Source organism: Asterias amurensis, chromosome 21 (genome assembly GCF_032118995.1).
Source record: "Asterias amurensis chromosome 21, ASM3211899v1".
Classification (NCBI taxonomy): Eukaryota; Metazoa; Echinodermata; class Asteroidea; order Forcipulatida; family Asteriidae; genus Asterias; species Asterias amurensis.
The window spans coordinates 5,348,659-5,375,998 of record NC_092668.1 but is presented as its reverse complement, the minus strand read 5'-3'; the positions used below and the strand labels follow the sequence as shown (position 1 = coordinate 5,375,998).

At 37.9% G+C, this 27,340-nt stretch overlaps 1 protein-coding gene across 1 annotated transcript in view; it reads right to left on the bottom strand.

Annotated features, from left to right (window-relative positions):
* Positions 1-9,544: 9,544 nt before the first annotated feature.
* The window catches only part of LOC139953244 (RYamide receptor-like), a 48,117-nt gene continuing 30,321 nt past the window's right edge, over positions 9,545-27,340 (bottom strand). Inside the window, exons 2-4 of the mRNA XM_071952713.1 lie at positions 19,983-21,349; positions 17,004-17,120; positions 9,545-14,659 (exon numbers count right to left, since the gene is read on the bottom strand). Of these exons, the coding sequence (XP_071808814.1) occupies positions 14,345-14,659; positions 17,004-17,120; positions 19,983-20,717 (1,167 nt within the window). The 5' untranslated portion in view covers positions 20,718-21,349 and the 3' untranslated portion in view covers positions 9,545-14,344. The remainder of the gene's footprint in view (positions 14,660-17,003; positions 17,121-19,982; positions 21,350-27,340) is intronic.

The window sequence follows — 27,340 nt, the reverse complement described above, 5'->3', positions numbered from 1 at the left end:
CCACTATAGGTCACGTGACGCACAGAGCGCAATCGGTCTATTATTTACTGCTCGAGCAGATTTATAAGAAATTGGGCCCAGTTTGATGTAATCGTTTGGGAAATGATTCAATGCCTTCCTGGTATCATCAACTGGAATTTTGATCAATCTTTGACAGACACAAAACCACAACGTCAGACAGAAACATTCAGTAAATAAGTTTACACTTATACAAACAATTTAAATGTACAATCATTTTGGCGCAGTGTAAGTTTGAACCATTATAAAACAATTATTTACAGCATTGCAAAGTTTGTACGTAACAGTGTTTTGGCACAAAGGAAATTAGTATAGGCATATAGGTGTTTGAACCTTCGGAGACATTTTGATGCGGATCTATTTTGGATTTAAAAAGGATTTATATTTAGGGAAGGTATACTTTTAGCAGCAACAACCTGTGGTTAGAAGTGCAGCAGCTTTCAATAGTAGAAATGATTTTGAGACACGTTTCACTTCGAAGTAAAGTGAGATATCAGTTCGTATGCCCCAAACAATTCTAAATCAGTCTGAGGTCTCGAAATCAAGCTCGTGGAAAATTACTTATTTTTTTAAAAACTATGGCACTTCAGAGGGAGCCGTTTCTCACAATGTTTTATACCATCAACCTCTCCCCATTACTCTGTACCCAAGTGAGGTTTTATGCTAAGAATTATTTTGAGTAATTACCAATAGTGTCGACTGCCTTTAAGCAAGAGGGGACATATAAAAACATGTCCATCTGTTACTTTTAAAACTTTGATAGTAATGTTATAACACAAACAGAAAAACTTGTCAATATTATGATAAGTGCGGAGTGGTATGGACCTTTAACACGCTGCAGCCAAACTTAGATTGGAATAACAACATAGTTTGGTTCCTTTTTTATAATGGTTGTTCAACTTTTTAACTTTTTGCCAGCTTTCTGTATCTAGATGCCTTAAATTATTTTACTGTGTTACACTCTGATTTGTATAAATTTTGTCTGGTCTAGATTTTTTTTAAATTGTTCTTTTCCAGCGCCTTGATGCGGATTCTTCCTGCTATTGTTTTTTGCGCTTTATAAATTTCTCTTTATTATTATTATTATTATTATTTGTAACATGAATCATTAATTATTGTTTTTATTCGATACACGGAGCATGCTCCGTCAAGACGAAGGCATCATAGGGTGCGTTCGTTTAGCTTCCCTGGGTCGACCCCGGTGTGTGGCGGTTTTTTGTTTTCCCAGGACGAACGGGGGTAATTATTTGCACACGTTCGTCCTTGAAAAAAAAAATGCCACACACCGGGGTCGACCCAGGGAAGTTAAACGAACGCACCCATAATGAAGGCCTACAGCCCTCCAGAAAGGTCCTAGCATGTATATTTCGGTCACCCTGTGTGTAGAAAGCAAAGGTTACACGGTCTATTCCCCATAGTCATTACTACCGCTCCTGCCCCTTAAAATACACCGCAACGGACTTTTTGTTATACTTATTTTGTGATAATTTTGTTGAGAGAAGAACCGCGGGCTGATATACGTTTAGTGTAAATATCTGCATGTATATAGAATTAGACCATTTGAGCGGATCAAAAAACCAAAGGTATAATTTGCCTTTAATATTAATAAGTCTAAAAATGTAACAGTGGGAAGTTATTGATGCTCTCTTTTCATCATTGCCGCTGTGACAAACCCCCTCATCACTCATCGACTGCCGACAATTCATGCATGGACTAACTGTAAATAATAAAAAGGTCAATTCCCAATCGGTAAGTAGGATTTCATCTTTTTCTATGAATCTTCAATACCCTAAAAAGAAATTCACTGATTGTACTTTCTTTTCTATGTAAACACAAAATGCAATTAAAGGCAATGAACGCGTTTTGTATGCTCACTTGGTGTATCCCAACATATGCATAAAATAACAAGCCTGTGACTATTTGTACTCAATTGGTTAATTTGGACTCATTGAAGTTGCAATAATATGATGAAAGAAAGAAACCCTCTTTGTAAAAAATAGTGTGCTTTCGGATAGGAATAAAAGGCTTCTGGGCAGAAGTCTCAAAATGTTTTATACTATCAGCAGCTCTCCGTTGCTCGTCACTAAGTAAGGTTTTATGCTAATACATATTTTGAGTAAACCAAACGTGTACAGTGCATTTATGTATTAGTTATAACATCTGCTTTTTCTGAATTCTCAATACTCCCAAAAAGAAATTCAGTGATTGTACATTCTTTTCAATGAAAACAGATAATGCAAAAAAGGATTAGTTAATTATTTACATCCCTTTCCTTTAAATTTAAAGCCAGTGGACACTATTGGTAAATGTCAAAGACCAGTCTTTTCACTTGCTGTATGTCAACATATGCATAAAATAATAAACCTGTGAAGATTTGAGCTTGATTGGTCGTCGGAGTTGCGAGATAACTATGAAAAAAAAAACCTTGTCACACAAAGTTGTGTGCTTTTCAGATGGTTGATTTCGAGACCTCAAATTCTAAACTTGAGGTCTCGAAATCAAATTCGTGGAAAATTACTTCTTTTCTCGAAAACTATGGCACTTCAGAGGGAGCCGTTTATCACAATGTTTTATACCATCAACCTCTCCCCATTACTCGTTACCAAGTGAGGTTTGATGCTAATAATTATTTTGAGTAATTACCAATAGTGTCCACTGCCTTTAAGAAATTCACTGAAGTCCCAATATTTGTTATATGGCACACATCCATTTTCTCTGAATTCTCAATACCCCCCCCCAAAAAAAATTCACTGATTAGACACTCTTTTAAATGTAAATACATTATGCAATTAAGTATTTTTCATTACATCCCCTTTTCTCCGAATTCTCAATACCCCATAAAGAAATACACTGATTTGTGCACGTTAGGTTCAATATAAACACATCATGCCCCAAAGTATGGGTTATTACATCCCATTTTCTTTGAATTCTCAATATCCCACAAAGAAATTCACTGATTGCACATTATGCTCACCGAAAAAAAAAATACTAGTGTTATTTTGTAGTCCCCATTTCTCCGAATCCTCAATACCCTAAACAGAATTTCACTGATTGCAAATTATGTTAAATGTAAACACACACACACATGTACACAAAAGTATTAGTGTAATTTTTGTTTAATCCTGTTCCAGACACTGGGAAGAAGCTACCGTTAAAATCGTCGTCTACACGGCAGAAAATTACTCGCATCTTAACCCTAAGGATGAACCCAGGCGATAATCAAAGCATGGTCCAAGTGTAAAGTCGGCAGGGGAATTCGTTCGATTTAGAGGAATAACATCCTCGCGGACACAACTACCCCGACAATATTTGCGATATCTTGAGAGAATACCTGTTTTAATAGGTCACGCATGGTTATAATACATCTGTGTCTATCAGGAATGTACAATAACCATAGGGTATAATTTCAAGCATTACGCGAAGATGTCAGATGTAATTTGGATACACTTCATCATTATAGTTTCTTAATCTGTATACATTCCTACATTTAGCCAAAGCGTTTCTATTTATGCAACACTCATTATTCCGTCTTCTCTCCAGGGATTCAAATCCCTTTCCATACGGTACGATGAATTGTTTCCATCAATGCTCCCAAATGACTGTAATGTCTTGAAGACATGATGGAGGCAGTTCTTGCGTCGATAGAAATTCCCAAGAACCTCCTTGAAAAAAAAAAAAGGAACATCACACGTATGACCCTTGCTAGAGTTGTGATCATGCAGAACTCACAAGCACTGGGCATTTTGCACGTAGCATTTTCAAGTGGATGTTGAAGAACTCAACGTTTTGAAGTTTCGTATTTACAAGAGAGTTTGGCGCGCATCTCCCCAAACCCTGCCCCCTTGCACTAGACAGTCAATACTCCAGGTTTTTTGGTCAGTTTTATACCAGTTAAAAATGGCGTCACACATAAATCAACAAAAAGTGATTTTGCAATACACAAAATATCCGGTCGCGTCTTCTGCTGTATTTGTGGATCGTATTCTGGAGGAATATAAAAAAAAAAAAAAAAAAAAAAAAAGGAAAAAAAAAAAAATATATATTTATATATTAAAGGAGCAGCTGTTTGTGTGTTACATACAATTGTGGACCTGAAAACAAAAGAGACTTGAAACACCATATGGACTTACACATGTTCACATAGTGATTTGTTTTGTTAAGTGTTGAATTATATATGTTTCGTCCACAGACCATTATGAATGTCCATATAGTGCATACATCACTGAGCTGTGGGCGATAGGGATTGGCCCTTGCTTACTGGTCATTTACACAATGAAACAAAAGGCCCACACATTATTTTTTTGCTAAAAGGAACACGTTGCCTTGGATCGGTCGAGTTGGTCTTTGAAAAGCGTTTGTAACCGTTTGGTATATAATGCATATGGTTGGGAAGATGTACAAGTAGAACAAAAAGATCCACACAGATTTGCCTCGAAATTGCGTGGTTGTCCTTTTACTTTGCGAACTAACACGTTCGGCCATTATGGGAGTCATAAAATTAACGAGGTAAAAGGAAAACCGTGCAATTTCGAGGCATGTTTGTGTGGATCATTGTATTCTCCTTCTTAAATATCTTTCTTTTATCATTATGCACTTTATACCAAACGGTTTAAACACTTTTCAAAGACCAACTTGACCGATCCAGGGCAACGTGGTCCTTTTTGAAAGGATCCCTATAGAGGAATTCTTCAGAAATGTATTAAAGGAACAACTATGAATAGAGCTCAATACCCGATCCGTGTATACATGTGAGAATATTGGCTTTCAATATATAGTTTGTTTTAAAAATCCCTCAAGACTTCCTTATGCAAAATGTGTCCAAAAAGGGCTCTTTGGTTTAACAAAATAAAATGTTGTTTGCTTCTGTATTCAAGTCATCATTATTAAAAATTGACAATTGTCACGATGGGTTTTGTCACATAAAATGAGTACCAAAGATTGAATCAAAGTTAACACCATAAGGTGTTAAATAACGCCGATGTAATTGCGTTGCGGCAAAAACTTGTGTTTTAAACACCAAAATGGTGTACATTTTGATTCTCTTGTTATATCTATAATGTAACCTCACCCATGGTGTTAATTTAACACCCCATATAAGCTGTAATAGACTTCCCAGTCAATGTCACTTTCTACAGGAAAACAACTTCTAAAGCTCAGTTCATACTTCAGTTTGTATCGCATTGAAGCGTGAGCGGGCTTAATAAGCTTACTTTCAATGGAGGATTGATGTCTTCATTTAACTCTTCACACCATCCATCTTTCAATTTGAACTTGTTGACGATCGCCCAGCAGTCGTAGTGTTTCCCTAAACATCTCATGGCGATCCTCCTTTTTTATTAATTTCTTCATCCTCCGCACCATCCACATCTGACTTTCCAAGTGACATTCACACCTTGAAGATTCTTAAGTTTCCCTCCCACGAATCCAGTTGAGTCCCCAAGTTCTATCGCATCTTCTTCAAGAAGGAGGGAGCGACATCGGACTCTCAAGGGAATGTCAAGATAGTTGTGAAACAGTTGACGTCAATTCGAGTGGCGTTAAATGATCGTCATGTCTGCATAGATCAGTTCTTCTGGGGATTGGAGTTGACGTGATAAAATATAGACCCTTCGATAAAAGATGAACTAATCAGCTGAAAAGCTCGTCTTTAGTTTCGGATCAGCACCGATACACGTACATGGATAATCGATCAACACATTTTTTATTTAGTCCACGACACTTGGTGTTGCTTTTCCCACCTTCTGCGTTCTTAAAATGCTGAAGGCATTCTTGTTTAGTGAGAATTATTAATTGCATATCAATCTAGCCTTTAGATGATATGGAAATGGGACACAGAGCTTTGGCTGTTCGGAATAATTGCATGGAATTGAGGATGTAGGTCTATTGTTAATTAGTAGTTTTAAATTCTGTTTGAAGCTCCGCAGATGCAAATGATGACTTGAGCCATTACTAAACTCCTAACTTTATGACACCTTAAACTCCCCATCAATCTTCGTTTCACCAAACAAAAATGCAGCTGAGTTCACATGACTGTTTAGCCACCTCTTCTCCGGAGGGTAGCAACCTCGATCCCATTTCAAAGCCTGTGATAAACGCTTGTTTGATTCAATTAAAGTAATGTGATTGTCTAATTCATTCAATGCATTGGATACGTTTGGATAATATTGTCAAAGACAAGTATGCTCGCTTGGTGTATCCCGACAAAGCATAAAATAACAAACCTGTGAAATTTTGGGCTCAATTACAATGTCGTCAAGATTGGTCATCGAATTTGCAAGAGAATGAAGGGGAAAAAACACCCTTGTTGCTTTGCTTTGTGTGCTTTCAGATGCATAATAAAAAGGCTTCAGCTAGCTGTAGGCTTTTATTATTTGATTGACCAATTTCCGCGAGTAAATTTTCTATAAAATAATAAAAGCTTAAGCTGATGCCTTTTCATGATGAGAAGTGGTAAGATGTTGATAATGTAGAACATTGTGAGAAACGGCTCCTTCTGAAGTAACAGATGTTTGGAGAAAACGTTGTTACTTCAGGGGGAGCTGTTTCTCACAATGTTTTATACTATCAACAGCTCTTAATTGCTCGTTACAAATTAAGATTTATGCAAACAATTACAAGTAGTGTCCAGTGCCCTTTAACTCACAGACCTCCTCTTTTTTGAACATTCATCAAAATGTCAACTCTCAGTTTAAATAAGTAATGACCAATTGAATACGTAGCCCTAACGGGTGAGTCCCGCGCTGTCGAGGTCACCCCGAGGCGGCGGCCAGACTCTTGTCTCGGCCAAGAATAATATCCCGTCTCTCGCAATCAATATGCTGTAACTACAGCCAAGAGCACCAGGCCAGACCCGATGCTGTTACGGCCGATACCCAGCCCGGTAAATAATCTCTATTTTTGAATGTCTAGATTCCCCATGTCTCCGGGCTAATGAGAGAGTTATGAAGTTTTGGGATTGATTGAGGATTAGGTTTTTTTCTCCTCAGCATGTCCTCCTGACGACAGATTGTGATGATGTGACCCAGAGATTAAGAAATGGGTCGTCCGGCGACGTCATTGAACGCGGAAGTATGGCGCTTAAGGATTGTCGTGACTGTGCGCATGTGTGTTCCAGTCAGCTTGAGGCTAGACTGGTTCTTGCTCATATAATGTGGTCCGACTGCACTGTCTAAACAATGTTAATCAATAAGCGTGATAGAAAAATAGTCCTCTGGTTCTCTTCATGTTTTTAATGGAGATATTTTACCGGCTTGCTTCACCGGCGTGCCTTTTAAAAAGCACTAAACACCTTTGGTAATAATATTGTCAAAGACAAGTAGTCTCACTTGGTGTGTCCCAACATAAGCAGAACATAATTGTGAGAATTTTGACTCAATTGGTTATCGAAGTTGCAAGAGAATAATGAAAGAAAAACACCCTCTTTGTACAAACTTGTGCTTTCAGAAGCTAAGTGAAGTATTTTTATTTGAGTGAGAAATTACCTCTTTCGCAAAAAACTACGTTACCTCAGAAGGGGCAATTTCTCACGTTGTTTTATACTATCAACAGCTCTCTATTGCTTGCTACCAAGTACGATTTTATACTTACAATTATTTTGAGCAGTGACTAATAGTGACCGGTGCCTTTAAGCAAGATAACTGAACTGCATTATAGAACAGTGTTGTCCATTGAGGAATAGTTTAAACGATGATCTTAAATCATCATCCCCTATATATGTCTTTGTAAACAACTTCCGAGCCCAGTTCCTTGAAACGTATTCATGAACTCTATAAGATGTAGTTTCTAAGCTGTGTTGACCTTGTCCCACACTTGTCGTGTTTGCTTCATTTGTCCAACGTCCACTTTACAGTTCATTGACTGTAACATGGTTGTACATGTGTGTTTGCCCATAGATTCGGGATCAAAAGCAACTCAATTAAAGGCACACTGGACACTATTGGTAACTACTCAAAATAATTGTTTACAATGGGCACCTGAAATCACACAAAAGTTTCGCAACAAGTTTTTGTTTTCAATATTCTCCTGCAAAGACCAATTGTGTCAACATTTTCACAGGTTTGTTATTTTATGCATTATGCTCAGAAACACCAAGTGAGAATACTGGTCTTTGACAACTACCAAATGTGTCCAGTGTCTTTCACATGATAACTAAAATGTTATCATTAGTTTTCTGCTTACTGTTGAATGTGTAATTTGTGTAAGTTCTACATTATTGTATATTGGTGAAACAAATACCAGTACCGAAATAAATACTTGTATGCTTCGTATGTAAAATTATGGTAAATGTTTACTTACATTTTTATTGATAATAGTTTCACAGAAAACAAAAGAACAGTAATTTCATTTGCATGCATGTGATTTTACAGGATTTGACAAAGGTAATTACATCATGCAGGGCGTAACATTATACTAGTGATAATTGACACATGACGTCATCAAGTGGCACAGCGGGCGCCATTTTGAAGAAAAAAAAAGTTGATCATTTGCATCTGAACGATGCAGACATGGTCGTTTAAATATTGGGAATACAAGGGTAGCGACGAGTTCTTAAACGGCCGTTTAAAACCGGCAGGGTCATTATCGTGTGATAAAGGCCCGAGCCGTGTGATAAAGGCCCACGCTCTCCACCAATAGGAACAGCGAAAGTGTCTGGGGTATTTATGAATGGAAGGTATACTTTTGGTTACCAATCCTGAATAATTGCTATCAAAACTTTTGGTTTGAAGCCAGCTGCCTGCGATTGTTTAAAAACACTTCAAAGTAAATGAAGTTGTGTAACAGTTTACATGAGTTTATATGCCCAAAAGTTTGAATCTATGATTGTATATTTCTATTGTGGATTTTCCTTCCTTCGTAGATATATATTTACGACATCTTAAAAACGCGACTTTTTGAAAATGCATTTTTCACATGTCCGTTTTGCGTTGAGTACAACATACTTTTGAACAGGATTACAACTACGAACGACTCCAATAACCAAAGGTATACCTTGCCTTAAAGCCTGGCATTTTATTCGCGTGGTAATACTCAAATCATGTTCGTAAACTGAAATATTATTATTTTTTTTTCAAAAACATTAAACAGAAAACAGCACATTCATTAAAATAGCTGTATGGAATTTTCGATCAGTTTGAAAGACGAATTGAGATCTTATTACAACGACAAAACAGTCTCCCACAAGACTGATTTAATTATAATATGTCATAATACATTTTAACTACATTATTTTTATATAATTTATAAAAAATAATGGTATTATCTTACATCAAATTCACCACTCCATCCCGTCCCCAAAACTTACATTATTACCCCGAAATATACTTCGCCCAAGAGCACAACACGTTAAACAAGATGAAAATCTATATTTGAGATAATGCTTTGTAAACAAATGAAAAGCCAATGAAGGAGAGGTGCTTTGCACTTAAGAATCGATTACCTATAATGATATTAATTAATCACAATGGGCAGTCTGAAATTCAGTCAGTTCTCTGAGCAAAGCGTTGTGTTAAGTATAGTAGTTGTTGTTTTAATATATATTTGTTTTGGAATAGGATTCGGACTGCCTCTAGCTACCAGGCAATCTCGGTGGTTGGTCTAGTTGGTATGACACTGCTCTAGAATCGCAAAGATTGTGGGTTTGAATCCCACCAGAGTACTCTGCATGTGCCTTTCTCTCACAGAGTTCAGAAAAGTACTGCCGTCGATTTCACAAAACTCTTCCAAACTTAAGACTAATCTTAGGACTTAGGACGAGTCCCAACCCTGCACTGTAGCATGCAAACCTTAAGATTAATCCTAAGTTAGGACGAGTTACTCGTCCTAACTCGAGATAAGACGAGTCCTAACTCTTTGTGAAATCGACGGCTGAGTGTTTAGTGCTAACACACATCGGTGTATAATTGGGTAACAAACAAATTAAAACGCCTTTTACGCTCTACATACCGATCTGCGGCCAGGAGATCGAAAACATAATTGCCTGATGTCCTTTATGTACTCTTTCAATTGTTTTTAAGAAGAAGAAAAGAACATAAGAAAAAACCGTCTTTGAGTTCTAACCTAAGACATGCCTGATCGAAATGACTTACAACCCCCAGGCATTATGACTCATGCCTTGGGCTCGGAGTCTCCATTTAGAAAACACTTTATAGTGTACACAATGCTTCGGTTTTACAGTTTAAACACGGACTAATCAACATTTAAAAAATATTAAGAGTCAACTATCCGGAAATGTTAATACAGCTGGCTGCTCTACTGGCTGCAGACCGTTGGGCATTCGTGTAAATCTGACAGAGGTTGGGGGCAAGGCAAGGCAAGATGTCAACAATATAATATTATATGAAATTACAATAATCTCCCATAAAGGAACAGAATAACCACAGACAACTTATTTTATACTACCTCACTTTTTACAGACCAACATTTTTGTCCCTCTGTAACAATTTCAGAACATCCCCATTTTGTGCAGGTTTAAATTGGGAATTGTCACCTAGAGCGTTATCATGTTCACCTTGAGACATCATTCTTCCACCATTTCATACCCAACCATTTCCAAATAGATTTGAAACCCTTTTTCTCTCTCATTCATATCAATTTGTTCTCTCGTATAACATCTCGGTCCCTCTCTCAAAAAAATCGATTCAACAACCTCCTTTTCATCTTCACCTCTACTCTAAACTTCAACTCAACTCTTCATCTTCTCCCCTTCCCGATATCCAATCGACCGATATCCTCACCTAACTCTCCACATCGCTCACTCAAAAACCAAGACACTCTTATATCCCGGCTCTTATTTTCCTCCCATCTGATTTCGTCACAGTCTCTCCCCATCCTTCATTTTCACCTTGCTAATAATTCTCATTCTTGATCCCTAAAGATTCCCCTGTTTTTTCCCTTCGATTTGTCCTTGTTCAGCTTTCATCCCTTCATCCGATACCTCTCGTCTTCAATTATCCTCTTTTCTTTCATGAGCCGTATCCGAATTGGCGTATACAGCTACGGCTACGGCGGTTGCTAAGGGTGTTCAGTAATGACGTCATACACTCTTAAAGACACTGGACACTATTGGTAAATGTCAAAGACCAGTCTTCTCACTTGGTGTATCTCAACATATGCATAAAATAACAAATCTGAGCTCAATCGGTCATAGAAGTTGCGAGATAATTATGAAAGAAAAAAGACCCTTGTCACACGAAGTTGTGTGCTTTCTGATGCTTGATTTCGAGACCTCTAGTTTAAACTTGCGGTCTGGAAATCAAATTCGTAGAAAATTACTTCTCTCTCGAAAACTACGTCACTTCAGAGGGAGCTGTTTCTCACAATGTTTTATATTATCAACCTCTCCCCATTACACGTAACCAAGAAAGGTTTTATGATGATAATTATTTTGAGTAATTACCAATAGTGTCCACTGCCTTTAAAACCTAAGAGTTGAATTCAACACTTGCATGAGTTCGGTGAGTGACTACACTTTGAAAGTGTTGAATCCAGCATTTTGTTTTGTTAAATCTAGAATTCAAGTTGTTGTAGCCAAAAAGGGTTAATTCAACAATTTAGTTGTTATTTCATCATTTCTCAAAAAATCACTTGATTGTTGGATCAGCTTTTGTTGCCGAATACTTTAAAATGCTGGATTTAACATATCAAATGCTGGATTCAACACTTTCAAAGTGTAGTCACTCACCGAACCCATGCAAGTGTTGGATCCAACTCTTTAGTTTTTAGAGTGATACCTCAACGCATGATGACGCAGAAATCTAGTGAAGCCCTATATACATTTACCATGCTGCTTCCATCTTGGTCATGTTCCTTGTATCGAATAACAATAATGAATGCTAACAATCACTTCGCAAATATGAACCAGACTAGTTTGTTCTTCCAGCCTCGGTTTGGTTACATTGTTATCAATGGGGAAATTGAAGATGGCTGCACCGTGATAAAGGTCTTGAGTTGTAGCCGTCAATCCGGACATGGCCTTGGTTTCATTTTTTTTTTCTTCATCCAATCCAAACTCCTAGTACAGTCTAGATGCTATGTCAGATTTTTTGCCGATTTGACCCCAAAATTTGGATTTAAAATTCAATAGGTATTTTGATGGGGGTCGAGAAAGTTACAAACTTTCATTTGAGCCATTGCTCGAAAAAGTCCGCCACTAGTAGCAGTGAAATAAAGTGCTCAAAATTAGTTTTTGTCGGGATCCCGACAATAAATCACGTGACCAATTCTTATATGTTTTATAAGAAACGTTTTAAATTTTTGTCATGGTTCCTGACCATTAAAAGTAAAAGTTAAACTTGTCTTCGTTAGAGCGGGTGATACTCTTTGAAATACCATTCACTCAAACGAAGCTATTTTTTAATGTTGGGGCCAAAAAATTTACATAGCATCTTTAACATCTAACAATCTCACACCAACATCACAATACACTGACACCATTTGTTACTGATCTCCGACTATACGAAATATCCTCTCATTTTATCACATCAGAGCATCTTTCTATTTATGATTATTACTTTCCCTCAAAAACAACCCCATCGTTGTTCAACCCAACCATCCAAAAAAGACCTCCATCGCGCTGTCACCATCTTCGTCATGTTCCTTGTTTCCAATAACAATAATGAATGCTAACATTCATTGCGCATGGTACCAGACTATTTTTTTTCGTCCAGCCTCAGTTTGGTTCCAATGAGTTAGAATGGAGTAAAATAATGATGACTACACTGTGATACAGGTCTATTCTCCCACACTAAATGTTTAGGTCAACGCAACGATGTAGAAGCAGACAACTCTAAGCAAACAGTATTAATGAATAATTGTTAAATAACACACACAATATAATTTATTAACAATGAACTTTAGACCAGCTTTCAGGTATTCTCGATTCTCACAACTTGTTCCATTTTTTTTCTTTGTCGTCTCCGGGTCATTAGTTAACAATTTAGGTCACTATTGACTCCGATGTAGGTCAGAAAACAAATTTTCCGGAAAGGGTCGATATTTTTGTCTAGCTTGGATTAATAACTGAGGAAACGTGGAATATGGACATTGTTTTTTTACTGTTCAGTCCTGAGGTATACGAAGAACAATACACAGCTGGCACACGTGTTGTAAATATGAGTTTGTCATAATTGCTACATACATGAACAGTAAATACATTAACAATACGTTAAATAGTGACTCTTTGGAAGATAAACAATCTTTTCATTATAAAATATACATAAATTCCCTTATCAGTTTGCAAAATGTACACACTTGTTCCCTTCGATACTCTGTTTATCTACCAGCCGAATTTGCATTTCATCACGTAGGTTGTTAAAATGCACTGGACACTATTGGTAGTATTGGTAAAAAAATTGTTGTCATAAAAAATCACTTGGTCATGAGCAATGGAGAGCTATTTGCAGTATAACACATTGTGAGAGACGGCTCCATCTGAAATTAAGTAGTGTTTGAGAAAGAGGTTTAGTTATTTCTCACTCGACTATATCAAAGTATTTCAGGCCTGAAGCCTCTTAGGCATTTGCGAGCACAACATTAAGTGTGCAACAAGGTTTTTTTTCATTATTCTCTTGCAATTTCGATGACGAATTGAGTCAAAAATTTCACAGATTCGTTATTTTATAGATATCTTGGGATACACCAAGTGAGAACACCAATAATTGACAACTACAAAATGCATTCAGTGCCTTTAAATATATTTCTTATACGGTGTACCACTGTAAAACTGAAAGTGTAAAATTAACACCACATGTAGTGTCATAATGCTTTGCAAAGTGTTTCTTTCTAATGACTACCCATCGTTGCTCAACACATGACTTGTTTGCTTTTAACACCATCATATTTAAAATAATTTGCCATGACAGGTTAATTTGAATGAAATCAACAATAGCCGGGTTGTTTTGCTTTTTGTGAAGTAAAGTTGGTCCTCGATCGTTGCACTGATGAACAAAATCAATCATATGAATTGTTCCTATTGTTTTGTTGAGGTTGACTGTTTCGACCTTTGACCTTAAATAACCATTATTCATGTTTTCACTGTACTGTTTGAGATGATTGCACGAGAGAGCAGGCACTTTTTAATAATCACATAATGCGGGCCACGCTTCATTGACAACTTTAAAAATATTAACATCATTTTTGTGACAATTTTGTACAGAAGTATTTTGCCCTTTTTATAAAATTGTTGAACACGGATTGCACAGAAGTTTCACTTGATCACTTTTTTTTTAAGAAGAAGGATATATTATTGGTCTATTCAAAAACTAATTTAATTTGTCCCCTAAGGCTTTTTTTTTTTTGTTTTTTCAATAAATATTTGAATAAAATTACATCACATGAAAGATGTTCTTGTCTCTCCATCGGAATTTGATGCCCTTCCATTCTTAGCGATCTTTGCCTGGTCCTGGGTCCACCATCTACCCCGGTCGTTCCGGGAGCCCATGGACATCGTTTCCGTCTGGGTCTGTGCCGTGTTTGCGCGCCGGAGCCCAGTGAAGCCGTTCCAGTCCCCCTGGTAGTTGACACACGGCAGGAACCGGAACACGGACCGGAACCCGTTCCGGAATTTGATGTTCATCCAACAGTAAATGAAGGGGTTGTACACGCAGTTACTCATAGCACTCAGAAGGCAACAAAGGTACACTATCTAAAAATGCCAATAGAGAAATAAAATTACGCTGAAAGTGAGCAGAAGCGTATCACAGTTGCACTGTAAAAAACTACGGTGTCCAGCCGTCGGTTTCACCAAACTCATCCTAAGTTAGGATCATTCTTAGGACTAAGGACGAGTTAGCTTCCCTATCTGATGAAGTGAGACACATTGAACCCATCCTAAGCTAGGACGGGTTACTCGTCCTAACTCGAGATAGGAATAATCCTAGCATTTCGTGAAATCGGCCGCAGTGCCTTGAAATACCACATCCCAATGATAACAGTAGCATGTACATTAGCTTCGATTTTGAAAGCTTTTCACGCAATATTGCATAGATTTTAGGTTTAAAGACAATGGACACTATTGGTAATTGTCAAAATTCAGTCTTCTCACTTGGTGTATCTAAACATGTGCATTAAATAACAAACCTGTGAAAATTTGAGCTCGATTGGTCGTCGGAGTTGCGAGATAACTATAACAGAGGAAACACCCTTGTCACGCGAAGCTTTCAGATGCTTTATTTCGAGACCTCAAATTCTAAACTTGAGGTCTCGAAATCGAATTTGTGGAAAATTACTTCTTTCCCGAAAACTACATTACTTCAGAGGGAGCCGGTTCTCACAATGTTTAATACCATCAACCTCTCCCCATTACTCGTTACCAAGTGAGTTTTTATGCCGATAATTATTGTGAGTAATTACCAATAGTGTCCACTGTCTTTAATGTATTTATATGGAGATGCGTGTGATTCATAATTAGACTATGGTAGACCTACTTGCGATAAAAAATGTCGTACAAAAATACGATCCGACCCTTGGAGCATTGCATTCTAGCACACAGCTCACCTGCATCGATCAGTGTACATGGTACGGCATCCCGACGTCAAATAATTGTTAGTACAATCGATCTATTGACAAGGTTTGGTACCTGGACGTCAACTCAACATATGAGAGGTGGTGGAACTTTGATTAGTTTGGTATTTACGAGGTATGGTACCTAGACGTGAACTTCACATGAGAGGTTGCGGAATTTCGATTAGTTTACACAGTGGTAGACTGAATTTACATTGGACTCATGATTTCTGCAATGCTATTCCTTTGGCATGGCATTAATTCACACTCATCGTAAATGAAGAGTTATGTGCTAATATTTACCTGCGAAAGTTTCAGTTTCATTAATATTGGCAAATATTTGGGGGGAAAAAAAAAAAAGGAAAATCACAGGGCAATGTTTTCAGAAGAGTCGCGATAATCCTTTGTATCTCCCCTTTAGTCCAGGGGCCAAACCCCAAAATTTAGGTAAAGCGTGACATTGAGTACAACTAAGATTTTTTTGCAGAAATATGTTCTTCAAGGTGTCTAGTATGCAATTCCAATGCATGCCCAGCTGGCAGGGTTGAGCATATTTTTTTATTGCAAAAAATCACTTTTCCCATATGTTTTTAATGCACACCTCAAAGTATTCCTTGTTGAGAAAACATGTGAAGAGTTCTGTCGTTATCATAATAAAAACACATTGATGAGCGTTTGTATACAAACATATGGGAAAAGTGATTTTTGCAACAACAAAAAATGCTCAATCCTGCCAGCTGGGCTTGCATCAGATTCTTAATAGGGACCCCCTGAAGGACTCATTTCAGCAAAAAACATGTTAGTTGTACTCAATGTCACGGTTCATGCTCAGTTCTCCTGGACTACTTTGTATAGAAATTATGCTCAAACTATTTTCGTCAAATTGTTTTACTAATTTCTCAAAAACAACAACACTTCGGCAAATGACATTTTTTAAGGGAAGCTTCCTACTTTCAATATCTTTAAAACCGTGTTAGTTTAATATAAATGTGTGAGCAAAATGTGCTTCATGTCGCACAAGAAAGTACCCAAACCCTTTAACTTACACTCCCTCTTGTTTTGGACGGTGACCGAGAATAATCCATTTTTTTCTGGGTCCGAATAATGAGAAGTCCTTAAAGGGTCTATGTAACTTTTGTAGGACAAAAAACACAATGTCCACAGATTTACACTAAACTTACACAGTTTGAAGATAATGATAGTAGAAAGCTTCCCTGAAAATATTACGTGCTGAGGTGCTGTAGTTTTGGGGAAATTAGTAAAACAATGTCATAAAAATAATTGTCGTCTCATATGAGACGACATTATTATAATCATTTACACACGCATTTTCATGACATTTTTTTACTCATTTCTCAAAAACTACTGCACCTCAGTAAGTAATATTTGAAGGGACGCTAATTCACTATCATTATCTTCAAACCCTGTAATTTTAATGTAAATCTTTGGACATTTTGAAAAAAGTACCCAAATCCTTTAATACATACCTTAATGTAATAGAAAGAGAGTATACTACGGTTGCTGTCCTGCATAATGGTGTATATCTGGATTGGCATATAGCAAAGAGCAAAAAGCAACACTATGGTCGCAAACATTTTCACCAGCTGGAATAGAATCGGACAAAACAAACATTCAATACAATTATTACGGCTGTTCAAACGTGCATCAAAAGTGGATTCATTTTGAAAAGAATAGTCAACTCAGATTAACAGCCACAAGAGTATATGTTTAAGTACAAAAATAGGCATAGTCGCGAAAAAGTAGTACAAGTAAGAGACGGATTACAAGAATTAATTTAGTATGAGCATTGAGTCTGAAAATGCGTAGACAGAACAGTCTAGTACAAAACCAGTCAGACAAGTCGAGTACAGAAACAATCACTCAGAACAGTAGGGTGCAAGAATGAGATCAGAACGGTCAAGTACAATTGATCAGACAAGTCGAGTACAAGAACGAGTACCCTGACTAGTCGAGTACAAAAACCTTCTTAGACCAGTTGAGTACAAGAACAACTACTTGGACCACTTAAGTACAACAACAATCACTCAGACCAGTCGAGTACAAGAATGATTACCCAGACAAGTTCAGTACAAGAACGAGTAATCAGAAGAAAAAACAAACTCAGATCAGTCGAGTACAGTAATGAGAACACAGACCAGAAGAGTACAAACATAATTACTCACACTAGTAGAGCACAATAATGATTACTCAGATCATTCGAGTAAAAGAACGAGGACCAAGACTATTACGAGAACAGGAACTCAGATCAGTATAGTACAATAATGAAAACTCAGATTAGTCGAGTACAAGAACGAGTACTTAGATAAGTCGAGTAAACAAATGGAACTCAGATCGTTCGGGTACAAGAAAAAATCACTCAGACATGTCGAGTTCAATAATGGGCACTCACAACAGTCGAGTACAGAAAGTGGTACTCACAACAGTCGAGTACACGATAGGGTACTCATACCAGTTGAGTACAAGCATGAGTCACGACATTTGATTACACGAGCGAGTACTCATGCCAAGCTTACTCACACCAGTTTGGTACAGGAACAAACACTCAGACTGATCGAGTACAAGAAGCAGCACTCAGATCAGTCGAGTACAAGAATGAGTACTCAGACCAGTCGAGTACAAGAGCGATTACTCATACCAGTCGAGTACAAGCTTGAGTACTCACGTCAGTTTAGCACAGGAGCAAACACTCAGACTAGTTGAGTACAAGAAGCAGCACTCAGATCAGTCGAGTACAGGAATGAGTACTCGGACCAGTCGAGTACACGAGCGAGTACTCATACCAGTCGAGAACAAGCTTGAGTACTCACACCAGTTTAGCACAGGAACAGACGCTCAGACTAGTCGAGTACAAGAACCAGCATTCAGATCAGTCGAGTACAAGAATGAGTACTCAGACCAGTCGAGTACACGAGCGAGTACTAATATCAGTCGAGTACAAGCTTGAGTACTCACACCAGTTTAGCACAGGAACAAACACTCAGACTAGTCCAGTACAAGAACCAGCATTCAGATCAGTCGAGTACAATAATGAGTACTCAGACCAGTCGAGTACACGAGCGAGTACTAATATCAGTCGAGTACAAGCTTGAGTACTCACACCAGTTTAGCACAGGAACAAACACTCAGACTAGTCGAATACAAGAACCAGCATTCAGATCAGTCGAGTTCAATAATGAGTACAGAGTACAGTCGAGTACAAGAATGAGTATATGAATTATAGGACGAATGTTAGTACATGAAGTATAACAGTGGAAGAGTACAACTCGAGTACCAGTTTATATGATACACATGACAAAAATATGCCTACTCGAGCCAACAGACAATGTTTCAAATGAAGACGCACCAACAAAGGTACCTTGAAGCATTTGGAGAATGTGACGAGTTATTAAACAGTATGCACTTTGGCCACGTCAGTCTCACTATATGTGTATAAACGGCAAACCAGAAAATGTATGCTACCTTTAAACCGACCGATAAAAAGATGGGTTGGCACGGGATTAAAATATTGCATTTCAATATATGCCCTACCTCCCCCCTCTCCCCTCCACCCCATGGGGGATGGCCAACCAGAGCGACTCAAGACGTAGACGGATCGTAACTAGCCGTCTCTTCACTCCTTGATCCATGTCCATTAAGACGATGGAGTCTAGTAACAAAGACCCTCAGGAAATACTTTTTAGATATGCACCTGTATAAACTTGGATGGGGTAACTGCAGACTGTACACGGACCACTCCGCCTTATGAAGGGGTTTAACATTCTCTTTGGGAAACGTCAAGGGCCTCGCACATCATTTAAATCAACATCACTCACACGTGGTGAAATCAATACATAGATGTATGTGGTGGTTGAAACTCAAATCCCTTCAATCTCGTCTCTCTTTCTCTGGATAAACAGACAACTTTTTTTTTATACGAGAGACAGAACAAAGTTGGGTGTTGTTTTTTTCGGGCTGATGACAAGTGGCTTTCATGTTATCAAGAAGGGCATATTTGACCGGGATGTCTCTTTTGTCGTATTTACTAATTTGAGCTTCCTCAATGCGTAAATTTAAGTGAACCCATTGATGAGTGCATACCATAATTGCCTGGACTTAAAATAGCCTAACAGGTGGCTGAGAACGCAGTGTAATCAGGAAGAAGGGGGAAATGCATTCTACTTAAAGCACACTCTTCAGTACGAGTTAAAGACGAGTTCAGTCACCTGAGCATGGCTATACTCAAAGCCACCGGTGCTCGAAACTAACAACTGAACGGAAGGATGTATTATGGTTTTACTTTTAAGCGAGACTAACTTTTACTTTTAGAGAAGTATAACGAAGGTGTTAATGGAACTCACGCCCGGGGTCATCTAACTTCTAACCCAATTCCTTCGAACCTGTTTTAAAGGATTGAATTCGTTAACCTTTTCATTCATTTGGGTGGGGATGGATTTTTTTTTACTCACCCTTGCTTTAGATTCGCTCATTTTCTTATCTCTTTCCGCCTCCACTTCTCCCGGTGTCCTCCGGCCCCAGATTCTTTTTCCGATTCTTATGTACGCCCCCATGAGCACGGCCAATGGAAGGAAATACTGTAAGACCATACATATTAGAGAGTACACCAGCGAGTCTTCCCATGCACCGTCCGTACAAAACGTGCTTCCTCCCTGAGATTCTAAGGTGGTGAAGAGAGCGGCGGGCAGAGCAAGGGCGATGGATATGACCCAGATCACCCCGATCACGAACAGGGTCTCTTTAGACCCCATGCGGGGTCTCAAAGGGTGAATAATTGCAAAGTAACGATCCACCCCTATAGCCACTAGCGTGTAAATACTAACAGACACCGAGATGGTCTGTGAAAAGGATACCAGCTTACACATAAGTTCGCCAAACGGCCATTGGTTGTATAGAGTCGCATAGACTGTGAAATTGACGCACATTGCCGCCATTAGGAGATCCCCGATGGCTAAGTTGACAATGAAGTAGTTGGTAACCGTACGCATCCGAGGATGCCCGAGGACAATGTAACATACGATACCATTTCCGAAGATACCTATTACGCTCACGGTTCCGTAGAGGAAGATGAAAATCGCCTGTATCCAGACGGGTTCCTCGTAATACTCATACGTTGGGTAGTCATAATCGGAGGAATCACTGGAGTTATTAGTTTCAGAAAAGTTGGATATTGTTGATCCCGACATGGCGATGGTAATACTAAATCCCTTTCTGGTTGTTTCACTGTGTGGCTGCTCCGTATATAAGAGAGTCCGTTAACTGCTTGTGGTGTGGTATGTGTGCTTAATGCGCGGGTTGTTTTTGTGTTAGCGTGCACCCCTCGCGTAGTCCGAGTCTCCGGTTAATTTCCTGAATTCCAAAAGGAGGAAATGTTAAGACCACTCTGCCTCAGAGACCTTCACTGCTCCAGAAGACCAACTGATATTCTATCCGTTGACTGGGATTCGATATAGCCAATACAAACACGTCACGCGATTAAATTCCTCTGACCCCAATGGTTAAGAGATATTGTTCACTAGAAGCAGAACGAGCATTGATAGATCCTGCCTCTTTTGTTAATTAATGAAAATGGTAGGTGACCGCCTCTTACGCCAATTGGGGGCAATAACTACGTTTCATTGGATGCAACGTCCGTGAGAAGGAAGTGACCATTGGTTTGTAGATCGATCCCGTATTAAGCTCCTCTATGAAACCAGTCGTTGGGGAGCCCCTTGTCGTGAGAACGATCTCGAAAAAACATCCTCGCTACGGTATCTCAAAGACGCCACGCAGAATCCCACGAGACTGTGCAGAGATCGGGGAGATATTGTATGTTGATCTGTAGAAGGGAAAACGAAACACTGATTAACGTATTGTAATGCGACTATATTTGAGTACGGAAACAGGAAGGAAGGACCGAGGTTACCTTTTTATAATGAATGTGAATGAGAAAGAAGGGGAGAGTCTACGACCAGAATAATAATGACATTTTTGCAAACCGAGTTGAATTGTATTTTTTTTTACTCTAGTGTGTTGTAGATCCATTTAATACTGTTTTAAAAACATTGAATTGTACTGTTACAAAACCAGATAATTTTAAAAGGAAACCAAATAATATTCATAGTTTTTTCTTACTGTATGCTGTACACGACCAACAAATCGCCAACACTCGCAAATATGCATGAAGTTCAAATACAGACTATGAAGGAAACACTGATCGAAGTCTAAGGTCTTTCAGTATATTAATTATGAAATTATTAATTTGACATTTATTATTTATTGATTTATTCGATAACCAACAGCGGGTATCCGGCATTTACATGCATCATACAAAAAATACAAAAAATTGTATATGCATCATTTATATTAGTTAAAGGGTACAATTGTGTTGGTCTAGCGTTAAAATATGGTTTAAAACAACATGTTTTTTGTTTTTCCATTGCGAGTGCGTGATATTTTGATATTTAATCATTTCCTAATTACCCTGGGGAACCTTTCATTGAGAACACTGACTTTCAAGGTGTCCATCATAAAAGGAACTGGACAACCGTTGGTTATTGTCAAAGACCAGTCTTCTCACTACCAGTATATCAACATTTGCACAAAATAACAAATCTGTGAAAATTTGAACCGAAATGGTCGTAACACCCTTGTTACATGAAGTTGTGTGCGGCCTTCAGACGCTTGATTTCGGGACCTCAAAATCTAAATCTGAGGTATCGAAATCAAATTCAAATATTTCAGTGGAAACTTACTTCTTTCTCGAAACTATGTTACTGAAGAGGGAGCCATTTCCCACAATGTTTCACACTTATGCTATCAATTATTTTGAGCGCAATAAGAGTATCCATTGCCTTTAGAAAACCCATTAACTTTGTTTAATGGAGATCCAGTACATTCGGTGTCCTTTTATAAATTGCAACTGACATTCACAAAAAGGAAAACATCCACATTTAAGATTCATACATTCTTACGGTGAAAAAAAAAAAAAAGAGAGAGAACAATTTACTGATGCCGGAAACGTTACAGATTGCTGCCCGGCGTTTTGGTCCATTAAAATCATATCAATATAAATACACATAACGGTGACTGCACGGTTTTGGCGTCGTGTATAACAAGTCCTCCCACACAACCGTCTCAGAAACAATATCCCCAGGTACAACTTAAGACATCCAGAGCAAGACAAACCTAAAGTGCTTGGGTATCCTCATCATGACGAATATCATTTTTTCTTTTAGGAAGCAGACGTCAATAGCACTTTTGCCAGGTTTAGGGTTTCCTTATTTTTTTTCTTTTACGGAGGACCTATCCGGTATCGATTTGTGAGCGTGGAAAGAGCATCGTCGTTTGCTAATAATCGTGTCTTATATACGGGGGACATTGAACCACTGCTCTAGGCATCCGTTAATAGGCTGGCTCGCGTTTCATGCAGCATTGATTTGTGTACTGTTTCGTTGGTTCTCGTTTTATTAAATGCCTTGGCTGTTGAGGAATCATCCATCAGTTTGATTATGCTAAATATATTTATCTTTACTCCATCATGGCTACACGTTATGGTTTATTTAACCAACGACACGTCGTTATGTGTGACAATCTATTGTGCTGGAACAATTATCGGCTATCAAAACACACTTTAACACACAGTGGAAGTCTCGCGCATTTCAAAAACGAGAACACAACTCGAAACTAAGACTATATCTTTCTATGAAACAAAACCTTAGTTCCAAAACTCTATTTGATAAACAAACCTCTTGAACAAGAACACCCCCCCCCAAAAAAAAAAAAAAAATAAAAAAAAATAAAAATTGTTCAGATAATTAAAACAATCCGTCAGAATTAAAATCGAAAAAAAAGATGACAATAATTCAAATTTAAAACCCCGTTAACAAATAAGGCGTGAATTCGGCGAAAATCATACAGGATTAATGAAAATACCAACGTCAGCTGCTGGGCAGCAATTTCAATTGTTGTCAAGTTATCTAAGGGTCTGTTTCTGTTTTATGTATGTATGCTTGTATTTATTGTTATTAGTCTCTAATAAAATATATATTTATATTTGTTTACTTTCTCAAATTTCTTGGCTAAATGTTTTTACTTTCACAAAAAATATAATTTGTATAGCGCCCTTAAACTACGTATTATGTAGGCCATGCATTGACCCAGATTGTTAGGGGTGCAATTTCTCTCTGAAAGCTTACTTTTTTCTTATAAAAATGGTGACGGTAGTAAAAACATTTATTTCGTCTGATGTGCCCGCCCCCACCTGGGAATCAATTATTCTCCGAAACTCTTCTCTTCTCATCACCTCACTTTTAACGTGGGTGGGTTTGACGTTTTTGTTGACAACACAGACACGTGAGAGTTTTGTTACTCTTTTCTCATGAATCTTGCACAGGCGGCTTATAATTATTTGTTTTGCTCAATAATTTTGCCTTAACCATCCATTGCCTTTTTAAAGGAACACGTTGCCTTGGATCGGTCGAGTTGGTCTTTGAAAAGCGTTTGTAACCGTTTTTTATAAAAAGCATATGGGTAGAAAGATGTTGTAAAAGTAGAATACAATGATCCACACAAACATGCCTCGAAATTGCATGGTTTTCCTTTTACCTCGTCGACTAACACGTCGGCCATTTATGGGGGTCAAAATTTTGACTCCCATAAATGGCCGACCATGTTAGTTCGCACAGTAGAAGGAAAACCACGCAATTTCGAGGCAAACTTGTGTGGATCATTGTATTCTACTTTTATAACATCTTTCCAACCATATGCATTTTATAAAAAACGGTTACAAACGCTTTTGTTTTGACCAACTCGTCCGATCCAAGGCAACGTGTTCCTTTAAAGGTTATTCCGGAAGTTCGAATACGCGCAAGATTTGCGTTGTCTTTTTGTTATGGGAGACAGACCTGTTTCCAGCAGTCCGGGTTTATTTTAGCCTATTTGAACTTTTGTGATAAAGTTAAATTCTTGAAAAATCCCGATTTGTTTTAATAATGTTTTATTAGTTAATTTGTATTAGTTATAGAGGATTACATAATTCAGCCAAGTATAGCCTTTTTATACCATGGTCCTGTTTAAACAAATAAAAAATGTAAAAAACGATATAAGCAGTTATAATTATCTACTCAAACTACAAACTTCGGAAAAGACACATTCCAGGGGAAAATGGAAAAGGAAAAACACACAATATATTTGCAACAATGTGTGCTACTTTAATTGTATTGATGAGTATGTATTCGTGTCTCATCTAATACCTTTCGACATTAATGTCTCATAATGATTGAGAACATGTCCTTCACAATTAAAACACATTTGACTTAAAAACATATGGGTGTAAAATAAACGTGGACAAACATTCGCTTTGTTTGTTTAGCTGCAGCCTATTTACACAATTTGTCAGTGTCTGCGACGGTGCATTAAACAAGTAAAATGAGTGTGAATCTTTTTCAAATTTACAAATAATAATCCAATCCTCTGAAAAAAAGAAAGAAAAAAAAACGTAAATGGACTTTGTTCGACCCCTTCATTCCGGGTCTTTAAAAAAATATGAAATGCACATTTATAAGGATCCGATGACGCGTTACCCTGCCCCTATATCGCAATGAAAGCGTCTATATTTATTCAGTCAACACTTGTTTTTACCAAAGAAAAAAAAAACTGTTAAAACAACGACTTGAGACGGGCGTGTGATCAAAATCATGAATCCATCACAAGGCGTGTTATGATATTTACGGAGTGATTTTTTAATTCGCAAGGGAACTGTCATCTTAGAGAGTTTAGATTGAAGATAAACTGATGGCACGGCGAAGGGTTTTGGGTCAATCTGAGCAAAATATTAAAAGGAAACCTGATACCTTGAATGTGCAGCATTATCTCTGAATTAATAGAGGTTTCAGAACGTTTAGCTAACAAAAATGTGACGTCCAAATGTGCATTTGCGCAATTTTAAACCCTTTAAAGTCACCTGGAAGTGGTATTTTTTCAAAATAAAGCTTTTGTCACTAATATATGTGTTTTGATGAGTGGAATGTGAATAAACAGGTAACCAAGGTTTAAACAAGTCAGTTCTTATGTTATTTACAAATTTAAGAGTAGACCCCGACCCGAGAGGGCGCTGTTCGTGACGTCAATCGAGGCAGACTTTACCTGTAATGCAGGCAATGCCGACCAGGTGTATTGCTGCTGAATGCAGAAAAACACTTTTTGAAATGTACCAACTCACGACTTGGACGTACATGTACTCTGCACGTGTGTTTACTATACGCATTGCAGGCAAAGTCTGCCTCGATTGACGTCACAAAAGGGGTAGGCGGAGTCAGCCCCCCAAACAACTTTATATATATATTTTTTAAACATATAAATCGTGACAAACAATTACTAACAAAATTGTTTTATTGTTCGTAAGCATATACTCTTATGTTTGAAAGAAAAAAAATTATATTTCCAGGTGACTTTAACCTACACCCCTTTTTGAGAATTTTGTATAAGCCACAAGGGAACTGCCATCTTAGAGAGTTTAGACTGAAGATAAACTGATGGCACAGGCTGAGGGTTTGGGGGTCAATCTGAGCAAAATAGTGAAATGGAAACCTGATACCTTGGATGTCTATAATTAATGTAGATTGACAACAAAATTAATGTTTGGCTAGTTAAATAGTGATTTCTTGATGAGAATATGGTGCAATTAATACCCTAGTAGACCCCCCCTTTTTTCAAAAGGGAATTGCCATCTTAGAAAACTTTTCGATTTCATATTTCGTTATTTATTCGGCAACGGATTACCGATTTTGAAAATGTTGTTTATTTTGTTGATTTATTCGATATCCAACAGCGGATAACCGCCATTAACAGGCACCATTTAAAAAAACAGGACAGAGAGAAAAAAAATGTTTTATTAAACATATAATATAAATACACATCTCTTTTGAATAGTCGGCGAGAAAAATAAGGCACTCATAGAGAACACATAATTGAACAATATCACATCCATAATTAAGATGTAATAATGAATACCCAGATTCACAAAGTGGTCTATATTTGTACAGATCCACTTTCGTAAGTCTACCTCTCTCAGGAAGCAACGATGATTCTCTAACCGCATTCTACATACCTCGTTCCCACACAGCCGTCAGCGATTCCCCTCCCCTACCCACGACCCCCGCCATCAAGACATCAAATTTAGAAGAATCTCCCCCAACCTTATCAACGTGAGTCAGTTGCGTCGAGCAGTGAATGGGACCTGACATTTAATCTAGCGGCAAGCGCAATATGATACTTACTCTTTCAGTCACTAGTGTGTCCTAATTGCCCGTAGATATAATGCCTTGCTAAATTTTCCAATATTTTCCCTTCCTTAAAAGTCATGATTAAACACGCGTCTTGAAAAAAGGGAACATTTTGTATACATCTTGAAGACTGGTAAAGGCATTGAATTTCCAGTGAATAGACAAACTTGAGGAGGAAAAATATTGCGGTAGCAATATGTAAATATATCTAAAGAGTTGTGGAACCTTCAAAGGGTTTCGATAACTCCAATGTATCAAATTTCTGGCCATGGCACGAATCCCGGCCCACTCACTGTGAATGGAGATGTATGTAGCAAAATTACCAGCTGTAGAAGTTTGAGTTTCATTAGGGAGGAGCTCAAATCCTAACCTGTGGTTGGGCCCATATGGCATCATAGGGTCATTAAGGTTTCTTCTCTTGGAAATTAAGCAGCTTATTATCATCGGGTCTTAATTCTTTTGACACATAATGGGATACTTTGGGGACGCTTGGTGGAGGCAGACTTACCAGGTAAAATCTATTGTTCTCGGTAATGTGCGCATGC